General features: G+C 40.3%; 1 protein-coding gene across 5 annotated transcripts in view; it reads left to right on the top strand.

Moving 5' to 3' along the window:
- Adamts3 (ADAM metallopeptidase with thrombospondin type 1 motif 3) overlaps positions 1–15,937 on the top strand; it is a 210,718-nt gene that overhangs the window by 174,920 nt on the left and 19,861 nt on the right. For 3 of the 5 annotated variants that reach the window (XM_021162810.1, XM_029478041.1, XM_029478042.1), the window contains 10 exons: positions 1,765–1,921; positions 2,624–2,729; positions 3,082–3,225; positions 3,759–3,891; positions 5,184–5,297; positions 7,417–7,562; positions 8,676–8,851; positions 9,888–10,021; positions 12,201–12,324; positions 14,466–14,549. In XM_021162810.1, the coding sequence (XP_021018469.1) occupies positions 1,765–1,921; positions 2,624–2,729; positions 3,082–3,225; positions 3,759–3,891; positions 5,184–5,297; positions 7,417–7,562; positions 8,676–8,851; positions 9,888–10,021; positions 12,201–12,324; positions 14,466–14,549 (1,318 nt within the window). Of the gene's footprint in view, positions 1–1,764; positions 1,922–2,623; positions 2,730–3,081; positions 3,226–3,758; positions 3,892–5,183; positions 5,298–7,416; positions 7,563–8,675; positions 8,852–9,887; positions 10,022–12,200; positions 12,325–14,465; positions 14,550–15,664; positions 15,746–15,937 lie in introns of all 5 variants that reach the window. The other 2 variants (XM_021162812.1, XM_029478043.1) reach the window with 1 other exon arrangement.

The raw sequence follows: 15,937 nt of genomic DNA, 5'->3' as shown, positions 1-15,937 counted from the left end.
AGTTCAGATTGGACCAAGACTCCCTATGAGGTCAAAGATGATCTTCAACTCCTGATCTTCCTAACTCTGCCTCCTAAATGTTGGCATTATAAGCATGCACTAACATGCCCAATGTATAATCTGCTAGAGATTTAACCAAGAATCATTTGCATGATAGAAAAACACTATTAACTGAGCTACATTGAACCCTAGTTATCAGGGTTTTAGGTGTGACTGAATAAGTAAGTAAACATGGACAGATTCTATTAAGGAAAAAGAATGTCCTTAGCCTATTAGCATGAGGTTTGTAGCCTGTATATGAATTCACTGTGTCTATGGGAAATGTCGATTTTATGGTAGTTATTCTCAAAGCACTTGGAATATGTCCATGAAGAAAACAGAAACATCTTTTGTTTTATCTTAAACAGTATTTAAATGTCTATATTTAAATGTAAAGCACCCTGGATATTTTTTGAGTTGAAAAATTTTAATCTCTTTGAAAACAGAAAGTTGAATCAAAATGCATGCAGTAGCTATCCTTGCCATATAATTGGAAACCTGTGTATATCAATATTAGATGTGGTCCTGCCCTTGGAAATAATTAACTTCCTTTGAGAAGCCTGACTCCCTTGCCAGTGTTCATGTTTACAATAATGAATGTCTTCCCTGCGAGGAAACACTCGTGAACTTGCACGTTGGGAAAACCATAGTCTCTCTGTGAGTTTGTGTTTCTTTATGCATCTACTAACAAAACATGTCCTCCTCTACAGATAGGCTATCCCTGATCTTCACCTTCTTTCAAAAGCCTGAAGTACTTTGTACTGTTAGGAAGGAACAAGCTAACCCCAGCTGGAGATCCTAACAGCCTTCAGCTGATCATTTGTTTGGCAAACTGTATGATTAGCATATAGCAGACCATGCTAAGTTTACTAAAAATATAAACACTGATAATAGCATTGGCTGAAATTTAACAAAACTCTGGGTCCTTTATCCAGTTAGGAACTCATTTAGGATCCCAATTTCTCTTTCTGTTAGAAACACTTTGGAAATGAAAAACCCTGTGTTTTTAAGGGAAGGGCTCTTTTACCACTCAACCCTTTACCCCTCAACTTTTAAACTTCAGACTGTGATGGATGTGTGTGTGTGTGTGTGTGTGTGTGTGTGTGTGTGTGTGTGTGTGTGTGTGTGTGTGTGATGTGTACATATATGTCCACTAAAGTTACCAGATAAGAGACCAAACCCTGCCATTATCATAAAAAGCTATTCCCTCCCCCCAGGTGAAGCTAGTATTATTTGATTGTTCCCCATACACTATACAAGTTTGGCCAGTTCTGCCAAATCTTGAAAGAACTTATTTCCTCCTTCATACAGATTATTTTTGGACCAAAAGAATACACAAAAATCTTAACGAAGATCTTTGACTTTCATATCTCTAGAAAAAGCGGCATGCAAGAATCTTTTCCAGCATTTGTCTTTAATGTGTAAAACCTAAAATTTGAATACAACCAGGAAATATTTTAGACTTCTAAAAATTCTCCTCCAAATGATTATCCATAACAAGTCACTGCAGAGTAGTGAATCCTCACTTCTAACACTGCTATTCATGTTTCTGTGGACATTCCCACAGGTGGCATGTGACCTCTTTACAAGGAAGTCTTTTAATTGGTCTCTAGAATTCATAAATCAAAGTTGGTCCCCCAAAAATAATATTTATGAATCATCATTGAAATATTATCCCAGAATCCAAATCACAAAATGTGTGTCTAACATATTCTCTCCTTTTAGTCCATCAGTCTCATCGAAAGGGGAAACCCATCCAGGAGCCTGGAGAACGTGTGCCGATGGGCTTGCCAGCAACAGAAAACTGATCCCAACCACGCTGAACACCATGATCACGCAATTTTCTTAACCAGGCAAGACTTTGGGCCTGCTGGAATGCAAGGTATTACTACTACTGTGTAAATGAAAAAATTAAGGGCCTGGGTTTTCAAGTGAAACCCCAAGTCAAGCAGGCTGTAAAATGTTCATATCTCCCCACCACTTTCCACCACCCACCAGGCCAAGCATACCTTTTCCCCACTCTTTTTCTTACAGTGACTTTTTTTTTTTCAGAATCCACAATGTTAAATGCCACTTAAGCACTGTTGTAAATTATACTTGCCTTTAAAATAATGGCTGTCCATTTGGGGTATGGAAAGGAGGCCATAGCATCATGCAGTGTGATTTCCACTAACTGTTCAGAAAGAGAGTGACTCCTGCCAACAGTCTTTCCTCCAAAGTCAGGTTACATTTATCTAAGAAACTCTGATGGAGAGTGTGGAGAAAGACTGATGGTTTTCTTTTCCACATTGGTGGGGTTTCTGGCTCCTTCCTTTAGAACCAAGATATGAAGGATCATTTAGTAAAACAGAAAGATAAGTTGAAATGGTAACAGCGTGGTAACCCCAGGCAGTTCCTCTTGCTTTTCCAAGAGAACATGCCTTACTGGTAACAGAGAAGTAATATTGCCCCTATTTACAGGAACACTGCTTCTTCTTTTGTTTCTAGGCAAAGATCCAGTACTAATTATAATGAGTGTGTATATATATATATATATATATATATATATATATATGAAAATAAAAGTGATTGTTGTTATCTGCAGGATATGCTCCTGTCACTGGCATGTGTCACCCAGTGAGAAGTTGCACCCTGAATCATGAAGATGGTTTTTCATCTGCTTTTGTAGTAGCCCATGAAACTGGCCATGTGTAAGTCACTGCTGACAGCTTTTCTACCATTGTTCTTCACTTTGAGCAAAAGCGAATGCTAGTATGCATTCTCATGCTTTGCCAAGTGTGAGGAGCTTAACACAGGGAAGGGTCATGCACTGAAACTCAATGAGTAACTCTGTTTGGCTGAGCCTGCCTGTGCCGTGCCACTGATGGCTACAGAATAAGAAATACATTTCATTAGACAGCTCTCAATATCAGAATCCATGGCATCTCCAAGGAAGCCATGTTGGGTTGAAAAAATATGTCTTTCCCAGCATGTGTTGCAAGACAGGGAAATCCAAGCCATAGATCTGTGATTCTTACCCATGAAGTCTCCTTTGCATTCTAGGTTGGGCATGGAGCATGACGGGCAAGGCAATCGGTGTGGCGATGAGACTGCCATGGGCAGTGTCATGGCGCCGCTAGTGCAAGCTGCCTTCCATCGTTATCACTGGTCCAGATGCAGCGGTCAGGAACTGAAACGATACATCCAGTATGTGCCTCATTGCATGTCATGCCCTGCTGCATAGGCTACACATATGACCTCAGAGGTGTTGACCCAAAAGATTCTCCAGCGTCACACAATGGGTTAAGCCATGAGCCTAGAACTTGAGTCGTTTTATCTGGCATGGGGCTTCCTTGGGGTCGGGTAGATTCCTTGTGACTGGTGGTCAGATTTGTCCTGAGGATGGAGACAGGGTGTTTATATGGTTCCTGCATTTAACCCTGTTTATACCTCACAGTCCTATGGTGCAGGATTGCCACACTTCATATAGGGTCACTTGGTGACATGGGTAATGCCACCGCAGCACCACTATATCCCAGAGGTGGGGGTGGTTCCCTTTCCCAGAATTAGCAGAGATGAGAGATGAGTGAAATAAAACCCAAATCCTTAAAATCCACATTTCTAGGAACCTGCCCTATGTGTTGAACAAACCCCAGAGAAGTTGAGCTGAGAGTCCACTCCCTTTAAGCTCTGATTTCAACCCTGAGAATTTAAATGCACTTACTGTCCTCTCCCCACAGTTCCTATGACTGCCTCCTTGATGACCCCTTTGAACACGACTGGCCCAAACTCCCAGAACTTCCTGGAATTAATTACTCCATGGATGAGCAATGCCGTTTTGATTTTGGCGTTGGCTACAAGATGTGTACTGCGGTATGTGACCCACTGTTAACTTAGACATCTTATCTTGAAATTTGTCTGTGTCATTCCTGTTGGGTGGGCTTTGCAAACTCACTGGGACAAGTGTGAAAATATCTAAGGTTATCTTGCATTTGCTATGTTGATGGAGCTAAAGTAGACGCTTTGGGTACATAGCCTGAATTAATCCTCATGAGAGATAAAAAAGGAGATGGAAAGATCAAAGGATTTTGGTTTATAATTATTTCTTTTATTTTTTTCAAGATTGCAATATCATTCCACCATTGCCTCCTCCCAAATACCTCTCCTTGCTCTTTTTCAAATTGATAGCTTTTAAAATTATAGCTGTTGTTACAGATACATACAGTAGTGTTTATATATGTGTATGTGAATGTGTGTGTGTGTGTGTGTTTATACACATATTGCAAAAGTGGCAGAAAGATTTCAAGACTTTTATCTTTAGGATGAAAAAGTCAAGATTGCAGAACTTCTCAGGCCACTTACTCACACCTGGTAAGACTAGCTAGCTGCACATCAACCAAGGCTCTCCACTTAAGACAATTGTGCTATGTTCTCCCCCCAGCTTGTCTTACCTTCAGAGATGACGTTGAGCTTCTCTGTGGCATGATAGCCAGTATTCTATATATTTGTGGCTAAAGAAAATGATTACCATGGTATATTAGAAGAAACCCAAATGGAATAATACTGTGAAAAGTGTGTGGGCGCATGCCTGGAATCACAGCACTTGCAAGACTGAGGAAGGAGGAAGATGAATTTGAAGCCAGGCTTCACTCACTTGTTTACTGTATGCAGGACCAGCCTAGGCTATAAAATGAAGCTGTTTTGTGTGCTTTTAGTTTACGTTTCTACTTTTCACTAGTTAGACACTATGGTAATGGATGTCAGACAGAGTATGTCAGCTCTGACACTAAATCCAGGAACTCGAGTACAATCGGTGACATCTCTGGCTTAGTTTTCTTGCATCTGAACTGTGGGTCACAATGGTATTTATCTCTTATAGTTTATGTGGGGATGAAATGGGATGGTGTAATTAATGTTCGTAGCACAATACTGGCATCTTATACTTGTCATTGCTGCTTCAGAACAGAGCATTCAGACCTGGAGCCCTAAGGCCAGTGCTTATTTCTTGACATGTTACCACTTTGGCTATCAGCTTGAAATTAAAACACCCCCCCCCCACATACACATACCAAATACTATGACATGAAGAAGGCGTGTATAAAATACAGTTGGCAAACATCCCACTGTCTGAAAGGTCACCCATCGTTTGCTTCTTTTTCTTCCAGTTCCGAACCTTTGACCCATGTAAACAGCTATGGTGCAGCCACCCTGATAACCCATACTTCTGTAAGACCAAGAAGGGGCCCCCACTCGACGGGACTGAGTGTGCTGCTGGCAAGGTGAGTGTGTCTGCTGGTTAAGCTCCAGTGAGAGCTGTGGGGGAAAGTCTAGCAGATGATGATCACTGCTGGCCTATCACCCTGCTGTTGTACCCGTGGGCTCCTTATGGTAAGTCACTAAGATGGCATTCTAGCCTCCGTGGCTGCTACTACAAGCTGATGGTTCAAACCCCTAGGAGTTTGTTCTGAAATAGCTCTTGAGGACAAGAATCAGTTACACAGAGGTGAAGTCTGCATGTAGACATGTTCCCTCCAAGACTGTATGGCCATTGGTTCCTCTCCTCTCCTGGTTTCTGGATACCTTCTTCCCACATCATGACCCACCCTTCTGACCTTTGACAGTGGGTGTATATTCCCTCTGTCCCTTTCTGAATCTTTTTGGGATGGCTTGAGCCTACCTAGATATCTCAGGATCATTTTATTGAACTTAAAATTTTTAACTGAATCATGTTTACAAAGAATCTTTTAGCGAATAAGGTCACGTTCACAGGCCCAGATATTAGATGCTTTTGGGCCTGGGGGGACCAGTCCATTTGGCTCTCTGTGGCCATAGAGGAAAGGCAGTAGGGACAGCAGATCTCTGGCCCCTGCTACTGGGGTCTGATTTACTTGCTGGCATGGCCTCCCTTGTGAAAGCTGCCCAGAAATAAAAGGCATGTGAATTTATACAGAAGAATTGGCCTCACTCCTCAGGGAAGGATGCCCAAAGGTTTTAAATCTCAGAGTGTGTAGTTGAGACTGAATGCTTAGAAGCTGGCTGGATGCCAAGGTGTGCTTCTCTTAAGGGCAGAGAGCCCAAAACAAAGGCATGTTAAGAATGCAAGTCAAAGAGCCTTGACTAGTTTAGAAATAATAGATTATAGATAGGACCAAGTACTGACAGAAAAGATGAATGCAACTTTTACCTTTGTAAAAGGTTGATTTCAAACATACATGTATGGTTCTTATATGAAGTATGCATACTAATAAAAATCTGCTATTACAAGCACTTGCATTCTGTCAGACACTGTGGCAAATATATATATATATATATATATATATATATATATATATATATAGTCTTCCTTTGGGAAGAGTTAATAAATATGCCTTCAACTAAAAATAAGAGCTTCTGGCTTATAAAAAAGTTATCAATTTAATATCTATCTCCTCTCTATATAATTATGTCCTAGTACAAGTTTTTTTTTTTTAACTTTTTTGCCCGTAGAGTACAAAAAGGCATTTGAAATTTTTGCAAAGAAAACAATCTATTCCCTCCGAGTATGTATTGGCCAGTGCAGCGCTGGGCATTATCAAGGACTCTCATGAGTAGCATTGTAGCTATGTTAACCCCTCTTTCTTCATACACTCCCGTGGCCTCTAAACAATTCATGATTTTTTGAATATCTTGATTTTTACTTATCTAAAAGGTAAATAACATAATCTAATCCATCCATTTCTCAGATTCATAACTTAATATTCTATGAAGCCAAAGGTGCTTTGAACGCAGAAGATAGTCTTAACCAACTTATATTTTTAAGTTGAGGCATATTTGCATGCCATTGTTTTAAATGGGGGCATATTAGCATTTAAGCCCCTGCTGATAGAAGCAATGAGAAGTGAAGCCAAGAATGATATCTGCTGGGCAGGCTGGACACTCATTTGTGACGTACCATTTCAAAACGTATCCAAGTAAATGTTATCTTACTTTTATAAAAAAAAAAACTTTATTTTTAGTGATGTCTAAGAATGTGCCTGTATATAACATATCTATGCATGTGAGTGCATGCCCTGTATCTGTCTGGTGCCCACAGAGGCCAGAAAAGGGCATCTGATCCCCTGGACTTAAAATTACAGATGGTTGTGAGCCACCCAATGTGGATAATGGGAACAGGACCCAAGCCCTCTGCTGGAGAGCAGCGAGTGCTCTTTACCAGCTCCAAATTTGGCTTTTTAACTTTAGTCTTAAAATGATGGATCTACGTTTTCCTTTGAGAGGATACCTTTGTGCAGCAAATGCCTATGGGTATGTTAAATCCATATTTAACTGGAGGGAGAGTAAGGATTGAAGACCTTCTCATAAGTGTTTCCTGAATAACGTGTTTAATGACTCATAATTACCTTCTCTCGTTTCCCTAAGTGGTGCTATAAAGGACACTGCATGTGGAAGAATGCTAACCAGCAAAAGCAAGATGGCAACTGGGGGTCGTGGACCAAATTTGGCTCCTGTTCTAGGACGTGTGGAACTGGTGTTCGTTTTAGAACACGCCAATGCAATAATCCCACGTGAGTGTGACCCCGCAATTCCTGTTGCTTTCTGATACACCAAACAGTGATTCATTGTTGTCATCGTGTTTTGTGTTTTCTGTTCTTTCATCTCATTTGGAAAAACAGAGGCTATGGAAAGTACTGCTCACCACCAAAGCGGTGGTGAGCAAGAGACATGCAAATGAAGAGGTTTTTTTTTTTGTTTTGTTTTTTTGGGGGTTTTTTTGAGAACTGACATATGGAACTATTAGGAAATTGACCAGAGAGAGTAGGTAGTGTGTGCCCTGTAAGCTGTGACATGTTCATGAAGAAGCAGAGAGGCATTGGACAGAAGTACCAACAACATCAGCTGAGTTCTAGAAGGTCAGTTCAGCTGCTTCAGTGTAGAAGCACAGAAAGATGGGGAGAAGGGCATTCAGGCAGGAACTCTGAGAAGAAAAGACATCCATTCACTCAACCAGACAAAATTCATGCAAGCCTAGAAAGAGTGATGGAATTATCCAGCTTTGATATGCTAACTTGTCAGGCTGAGGTTTAACCTGCGAGCAGCCCTTTCTCTGTGCTGGCAGAACGATGGCTCTGCGCATGACTTGTATAAAGACTACTGATGGCTACACACTGTCTTCACAGGCAGCCATAGAAGTAACAAGATCCAAAGCACGCCAGAAAGAGTTACACATTCCCCACAAGCCATGGTCTATGCTAAATGCTTTCAAAATGCCATCCCATCAAAAAGCATTTCCTTGGTGGGAAAATGATCCCATTTTGCATTTGACATAGAAGGAAGCAGAGACACGGGATTATAGGCTTAGGGTTTCTTTGAGTTGCACCTGCATGTTTTATACACGGTTGGAAATATCATCTTCTTGAGTTCAAGTGCATGCTTTTCATCTGTCATGAATAAAACAAACCATTTGAAACCTAAGTCAGGTTGTGTTGGGACGTGGGTGTTTACTTCTCAGCACAGGGAGAAGGGTCCATTTGGAGAGACCCTAGACATTGGAAGGACGGCACCATTCAGCCTGTGCTGGCAGCTCAGACACTTGGCTCTCTGCCCAGCAGTACTGCTTCTGTGGGTCTGAGCTGCTGGGCTGATGCCAGGCAGCCTTTGAAATGTTGTCTTTTCTCTAGGCCCATCAATGGTGGGCAGGACTGCCCTGGTGTTAATTTTGAGTACCAGCTTTGTAATACAGAAGAATGCCAAAAGCACTTTGAGGACTTCAGGGCCCAGCAGTGCCAACAGCGTAACTCACACTTTGACTACCAGAATACCAAACACCACTGGCTGCCGCATGAACATCCCGACTGTGAGTGCATACCATTCTTTTGCCTGCTGTGTGGATGGTCAGTTAGTGTTTAAGCCTTGCTGACACCAAGCCCTTGCACTCTTGGGTCCCACCTATGTGGTAACATAAGAAGTCAGGTACTTACAGAGGCCAGGCATTCCAGGTTCCCAAGAATCAGGCTGAAGAGTGCCTTTCTCCTGAGAGGTAGGTATTGTGACAGACATGATATCTGGCAAATAGCCCTGTCACCACCCCCATGGGAAATGACATTGAATCACCTGATTAGACTGAAATCCTCAACTAAGAAATAATCACAGCACAGGGGAAAGAGTTCATTTATAGCCAAGTTAGGTTGAAAACAGAAAGGGAAAAATGAGGTGCCCATGCATGAAAGACTTCATAGCCTTGTCTAAGTTAGTTATTAAAAATACTCCTGGAATTTTTCTTCTAGTGCTTGACTTCTTCCGATCAAATTCTGGGTTAGATGGGCTCGAAGTAAAATCTCTCCTCTTATCTCTGTGTGGCTGATCAGTGTGTATATACCACTGAGTTCAACTGAGTGCTCTTTTAAAGGAAATGCAAGCATGGACAGGTCAAAGGTGAACACTTTTGCAGATGCTACAAAAGGCACAGATATCAGCTGAGTGATGGGGTGAGACCAAAAACTAAGGCAGTCAGTGTTTTGAATGTTAATAAAGTGAAACTGGCTTTGAGTCAAAGCTTACTAAAAAGCTAATGTAGGTGACATCAGGGTTTGTCAGCATAACATGCCTGGGGCAGTCTCAGTCTACATCTGACTGACATCCCTGCCAAGTTAATATCCCTTATTACCCCAACAATGGTCTACTTTAGATGACATAAAATAATCCATCATTCACATTGATACAAAGATGCATGGTGGCGTATCTATACTTTTCATCCTCTCCCTATTGCATTCATCCAGTGTTACATTTGCTTTTCAGGAATCCATATTGAAATGTTGTATCTTAAAGTAAACTATGCTGGTCAAACATCCTATTTTATAAAAAATATTAATTTAAGCCTGCCTCTTATGCAGCCAAGAAAAGATGCCATCTTTACTGTCAGTCCAAAGAGACTGGGGATGTTGCTTACATGAAACAACTGGTGCACGACGGAACGCGCTGCTCTTACAAAGATCCATACAGCATATGTGTGCGAGGAGAATGTGTGGTGAGTTCAAACCACTGCTTCCACAGTATCCTCCAGCATCCTGCAACATCATCCACCACCCCCAACATCCCCAATATCCTGCAACATCATCCAACATCCCCCAACATCCCCAATATCCTGCAGCAGCATCCAACACCCCCAGCATCCCCAGCATCCTGCAGCATCCCCAGTATCCTCCATCACCTCATAGCATCCCCTGCATCCCCTGGCATCCTCCAGCATCCCTCAGCATCCTCCAGCATCACACAGAATCCTCCAACACCTCCCAGCATCACACAGAATCCTCCAACACCTCCCAGCATCCCTCACCATCCTCTAACACCTTCCAGCATCCCCTAGCATTTCACAGCATCCCATAGCATCCCCCAACACCTCCTAGCATCCCCTAGCATCCCCCAGCATTCCCAGCATCCTTGAGCTCATTTGGTGTCCAAGAGAGGCATTAATCCCCCTACAATAAAATAACTATCTTTAGGATCCTTTAATACATGTTTGTGTATTACATTTTAGTATAAATATTATTCTAATAAAAATCCAATTCTAAGTTTGTTTAAAAGATTAATGCAGAAATCCTTTTCTTTTACCATATCTTCCAAATAGTTCTATACTTAAATGCTGAATTCTATGTCAGGCCCCAAAATGTAGGCAATGAAATAGTTTTGTCTCATTTAGTCTTTTTGTAATGCACTTTGTTTCCTTGTTCATATGTAGCTGTTACTGTAATCATCCAAATTAAGTAGAACAGTGTTGTGAACATCCATTTCCTTTCAGTTAGCAAAACTGCAGCATGTTGTTGTGTTGCTATAATAGAATACCATAGGCTGGGCAACTTATAAAACCAAAAGAAAGCAAAGCCTAATGAGTTTAGGTGCTTTGGCTGATGGTTCTGGGTCTGGAAAGACCAAATGTGGTGATGGGGTCATCATGCTAGAATGTTTAGAAGGGGAAGAGAGACTAGGAACTGAAGATAGGAAGAGGCAGTCACACTTATAACACACCCACTCTCTTGGTAACTATCCCATCTCTGAGACAAGAACATTAAAATTTTGTTTGTGAAGAGATAAGCCTCATGATCTAATCATGGCAGCTTTTTGTTTAGTTTTCTTGTCCTGAGAGAGCATCTCACTCTATAGCCCAGGCTGGTTCCAAACTTATTGTGGTCCTTCCTCCTGCCTCAGCCTTTACATTGCTGAGATTAGACAGCTGTCAGCTCACACCTGTCAATCCACACCTGTCAGCCCACACCTGTCAGCCCACACTGGTCAACCCACACCTGTCAGCCTACAATATGGCTTCCCACATTAAACTAAGCCCTGACTATCACTACTTTTGAAGTGAGGATTAAGTTTCCAACATAAAATGCTTATGAATGGTGATTGCCATCATTTTTAACCCTTTCAGTATTTAGTACTAAATGTATGCCCCCTGCCCATTTCCATATCAAACTTGTAAGTACAATCATCTACCATGTACAACATTTACTTAAAAGTCCCAGAGAGTCCAGAAAGCCTTCAGTCATTGCCTGCTGACTGAAAATGTCACCTCACCTGACCTTCAGGGCCTTGCCCAGCCTGGGCCATGCCAAGCATTTACAGCCCTTCCCCATTGTTTTACATCCACCCTCTCCTGGATTCTGGCTGTGCATAAATATTGATCTCTAACCCTTTTCTCTGTGAATGTAAAGTTTCATAATTATTTGAATTTTTTCCACTTCTAAAATGTCTTTTAGCTTTTGTGGTTCTGTGAGAGTCTCTTGTATTTTGGGGGGAACTTTATTCCACATCACAACTCCCCTTTGAAAGATAACACCATCTTACAGCTTGCCACACTACTTCACGCCCTTATGAATATGTGAATAAGCATGGACCAGGCATGATTTGTTGATTTTCTTACCCAGGATCAACCTACTTCTTGGCATATAAATCTTGCTTGATGAGGAGGTCAACTATCTTGAGAATCTCATTCTGGGAAAATACTTCATTAGGATAAAGGCATTTGTCACTTATCAATAAGACCATGGTTCATTTGTCATTTGATTTCACACTAGTTCCTTAAAAACCTGGGGTCTGAGAAATGGTGACAACAGTGGAAGTCCTGTGCAAGGGTTCGTCATCATGTGGGATGCAGTTTGCTACATGGCACATTAAACTTAGCTGTGTTTAACATCTTCTCTCCACAGAAAGTGGGCTGTGATAGAGAAATCGGCTCAAACAAGGTTGAGGATAAGTGTGGGGTCTGTGGAGGGGACAATTCCCACTGTCGAACTGTGAAAGGGACATTCACTAGAACACCCAGGAAACTTGGTAAGATGAGTGCTCTCTTGAATTGAGATCTTTTTCTGCTTTTTGTCATTTTGAAACATCTTTTAGAATTTGGGAATCTTTTTCAATGTGTATCATAGAAATTAACATATTTTTTTAAAGTAGTGTAAATAAAAATCATTAAAATATAAGACTTTGAATTCATATTTCATAGCATTCCTGAGGAAAATAACAACTAAATTAATATAAGGAACACTATAGTAGTTTTAGAGCTTAGGGGAAACAAAATCTATGTTATATGTTATTTTGAATTTAATCAAATGTGAATGGGACTAAAGGTTAATTTTGAATATATGTGGCACATAATTTATCATCTGGAAATATAAAATGCTATAGAGTTGAAATATAACTTTTAACATGTATTATTTTCACTTATTTTAATTTAAAAGTGGGCAATTTTATCTTCTTGGTATATTTATGGAGCTAGCATTCATAAAACATAATCTTTAACAGTTTATTTTAAACAAATCAGAGATGTATTGTATGGAAAAAGCAAAGAAAAAATAAGAGATTCAATCATATAATCACCTGAGACATGATTGCTCATATGTAAGCCCTGTTGTGACCCTGACAACCATGAACCTCAAGTTTTATACACAACAAGGACCCCAAAGATGGACTAGAAAGCTACCCTCATGCCATAGATAATAGGTAAAAATATCTGTAGTTGTGTAAATTATATGAGAATGTCCACAATATTTGCATACAAACGTTTATACAGAGTAACAAATGGTCACCTATTTGATGATTTGTTGGGAAAGAAAATGTTTCATGAAATTTAGCAGCTAAAGGTAAATATGACATGATGTCATAAAGATTCTCTTGAATATCCTTTGACATTATCAACATAGTGTCTGATGGGATGAGAGAACACAAAGAAATTTGGTTTGGGGCTGGGAACTGCTTCACAGGTTGATAGCACTGGCTGCTCTTCCAGAGGAGCCAGGCTCTGTTCCCAGCACCCATGTGGTGGCTCATTTGTAACTCCAGTCTCAGGGGCTCCAATGCCCTCTTTTCACCTCTGCAGGTACCAGGCACACAGGTGGTACACAGACATACATGGAGGCAAAACATCTGTACACATAAAGTAAATAAACAAATCATTTAAAAATTGGTTTACTTTAGGTGAAAATAAATTAGAGGGGAATGCATAAAAATGACGTGTTAGCCTTCATCTAAATGGAGCAATCCTTGTTGTCCCTTTTAGACAAATTACATCCTGGCTTCCTGACTTTGGGGAATTTTAATATGTGTTTTAGATGACAGAGCTAGGTAGCCATTTTTCAAATATGGTCTGTGATCCTTAATGTCTTTGCTATTCCTTCATGATGAATTACCATGGTTTTTACTTTGAAATGTATTTGGAAACAAATAATTTCACTTCAGGCTGGATGTTTGCATTATTTTAACATAGCAAACAGAACAGAAGTTCAAATATTACACTTTTGTTAGCATCAATTGTAATTTTCTCTGCATTCCAATGAGAGGGTGAACTATGCTTGCTTTAATGAAGTCACATTAATTTTTCTACTTGGGGGTGTGCAATAATTGGTTTTCTTTTTCAGGATGAATTAATGTAAGGAAATCTCCTCTTTTACTGGGATAATTCTTTACGCATCTTGTATAATATAAAGACACAGTACTGTTTTTCAGACCACCTCAAAAAATAATGCTCAGCAAGATTCAAGGTCAAAAGAACATGTGACCCGTCCCCTGAGTCACTCAGATTCAAAGTGGTCAGAGATAACATAGCCTCCATTTCTTTTCGTGAATGTTGCCAGAATCATGCAATAGACTAATTAACCTTTTCCAACAGGCAAACATTTAAGCAAGAGATGCCATAAGGAACTCACGTTTCTGGAAAATGAAATCTGCAAGTATCCACCTTCAAATCATCCCCCATCATTCTGCATTTTTGCTCAGTCTTTCTTTCATAGATTATTAACAGTTTATCAGCACTTGCTAACTACTGCCAATGCATTTTGACTTGAACACTTTTAGCGTTTCAGAACATGTTTTGTATCTTGCACAGTAAAATTTGTTATGGCTTATGGGGTAGTCAGTGCAACAGCAAGACTTTGATAGACATGAAACCTCCACTAATTAACGACGTTCTATTTAAGGGAAGACGAGAGGCGCGTTCGTTTTACCCAAAGGAGCTCGTAATATCTCTCTTGCTGAAACAAGAGAAACTAAAAATGTCCTGGGTAAGTTGCAGCACAGTGCAGAAAGATGGGCATCCATAAATGACCTCAGACTAATGCGCGCTCTGTGACCGCATACTGATGTGCGCTCTGTGGCATCTTAAGCATGTTGCGTTCAGCCAGTGCTCACTCAGGCAAACAGTATAGCTCCTGTGTTGGGCTGTACTTCAGGGTAAAGCACTGAAAACCCTGATCCTAGGTGACTACTACATTTACTTTGGACCCTAATAAATATATAAGTTTGTAAGTCTACCTATAGATGATTTCTATCTGGGTTTCTTTTTTACACATGTCCTGGATCACATGAACTAGGGACTCGATAATATACTAAAGATTAGATTTCACAATGTCCTATATTCACCTTTATTAGAGACAGCATCTTCCTAAACAGAAGATTTCAAACTCAAGATCGTCCTGCCTCGGCTTCAGAAAAGCTGGGTTAGAGGCAGGTACCACCTCCCCTGGATCTGACTCATTTATTTTTACTGAACATGAGATATAGCATCTCTACCTCTCAATTTGTTCTGTTGTTGATTTTTAGTTATGAACAGGACTTTAAGTGATTTTTAACATCATTATAGGATTTATGATAATATTAAGTTCCAATAGTCAATTTAAGGCTATTAATTTCCTAGTTTAGAAGGTTGAGATTAAAGCATTTGTAAAAGCAGTACCCAATAAACACCTCGTGTTCAGTCTTCCTTTTGTAAGTATTTCTTCCAAGTGGGTGTCTACATCTTAAAACATTTCAATATATAGAAGCCTTTTATAAAAATACATAGGCAATAAGGAATATCCCCAGCTCACCACCTAACAACTTCTAGGAAAACTCGACACCACTTTCAAAGGTTAGTTATAAACACTAGACCCACACAGGGCGACGCAGGAAAGCAAAGCCGTTTGCCTGAATTATTGTTGCAATTCATAGGTCAGCATAACCTATGAATTTTCCTCATGCAAGATGTCTTCAGGCTGTGGAGTTAGTTTCTGAGATGCTCCGTTCCATTTATGGATGCCCTCTTCTGCGTGCAGGAGCAGGTTAAGGATGCAGTGCTGGACTAACCATAGTGTTGCTTTTGTTTTCTCTGCTTCCTCCAATATTCACTACACATGCTAAGGGTACCTTAAGATGTTTGATATACCCCCTGGGGCTAGACATGTGTTAATCCAAGAAGACGAGGCTTCTCCTCATGTTCTTGGTAAGTGTTTCTGTCTGCTGGCCCTGCCTTTCTGTGCACTTCAACATTAAATGTCAAAGACACTACACATGGAGTATATGTATGTATATATGTACTATATATACACATATATATACATATGCATATATATATGTATATATATGTGTGTGTGTATACTAGTCATACATATACATGTGAGGATGAGGATTATAT

This window comes from Mus caroli, chromosome 5 (genome assembly GCF_900094665.2).
Source record: "Mus caroli chromosome 5, CAROLI_EIJ_v1.1, whole genome shotgun sequence".
NCBI lineage: Eukaryota > Metazoa > Chordata > Mammalia > Rodentia > Muridae > Mus > Mus caroli.
This window is presented reverse-complemented; position numbering and strand designations above follow the sequence as displayed.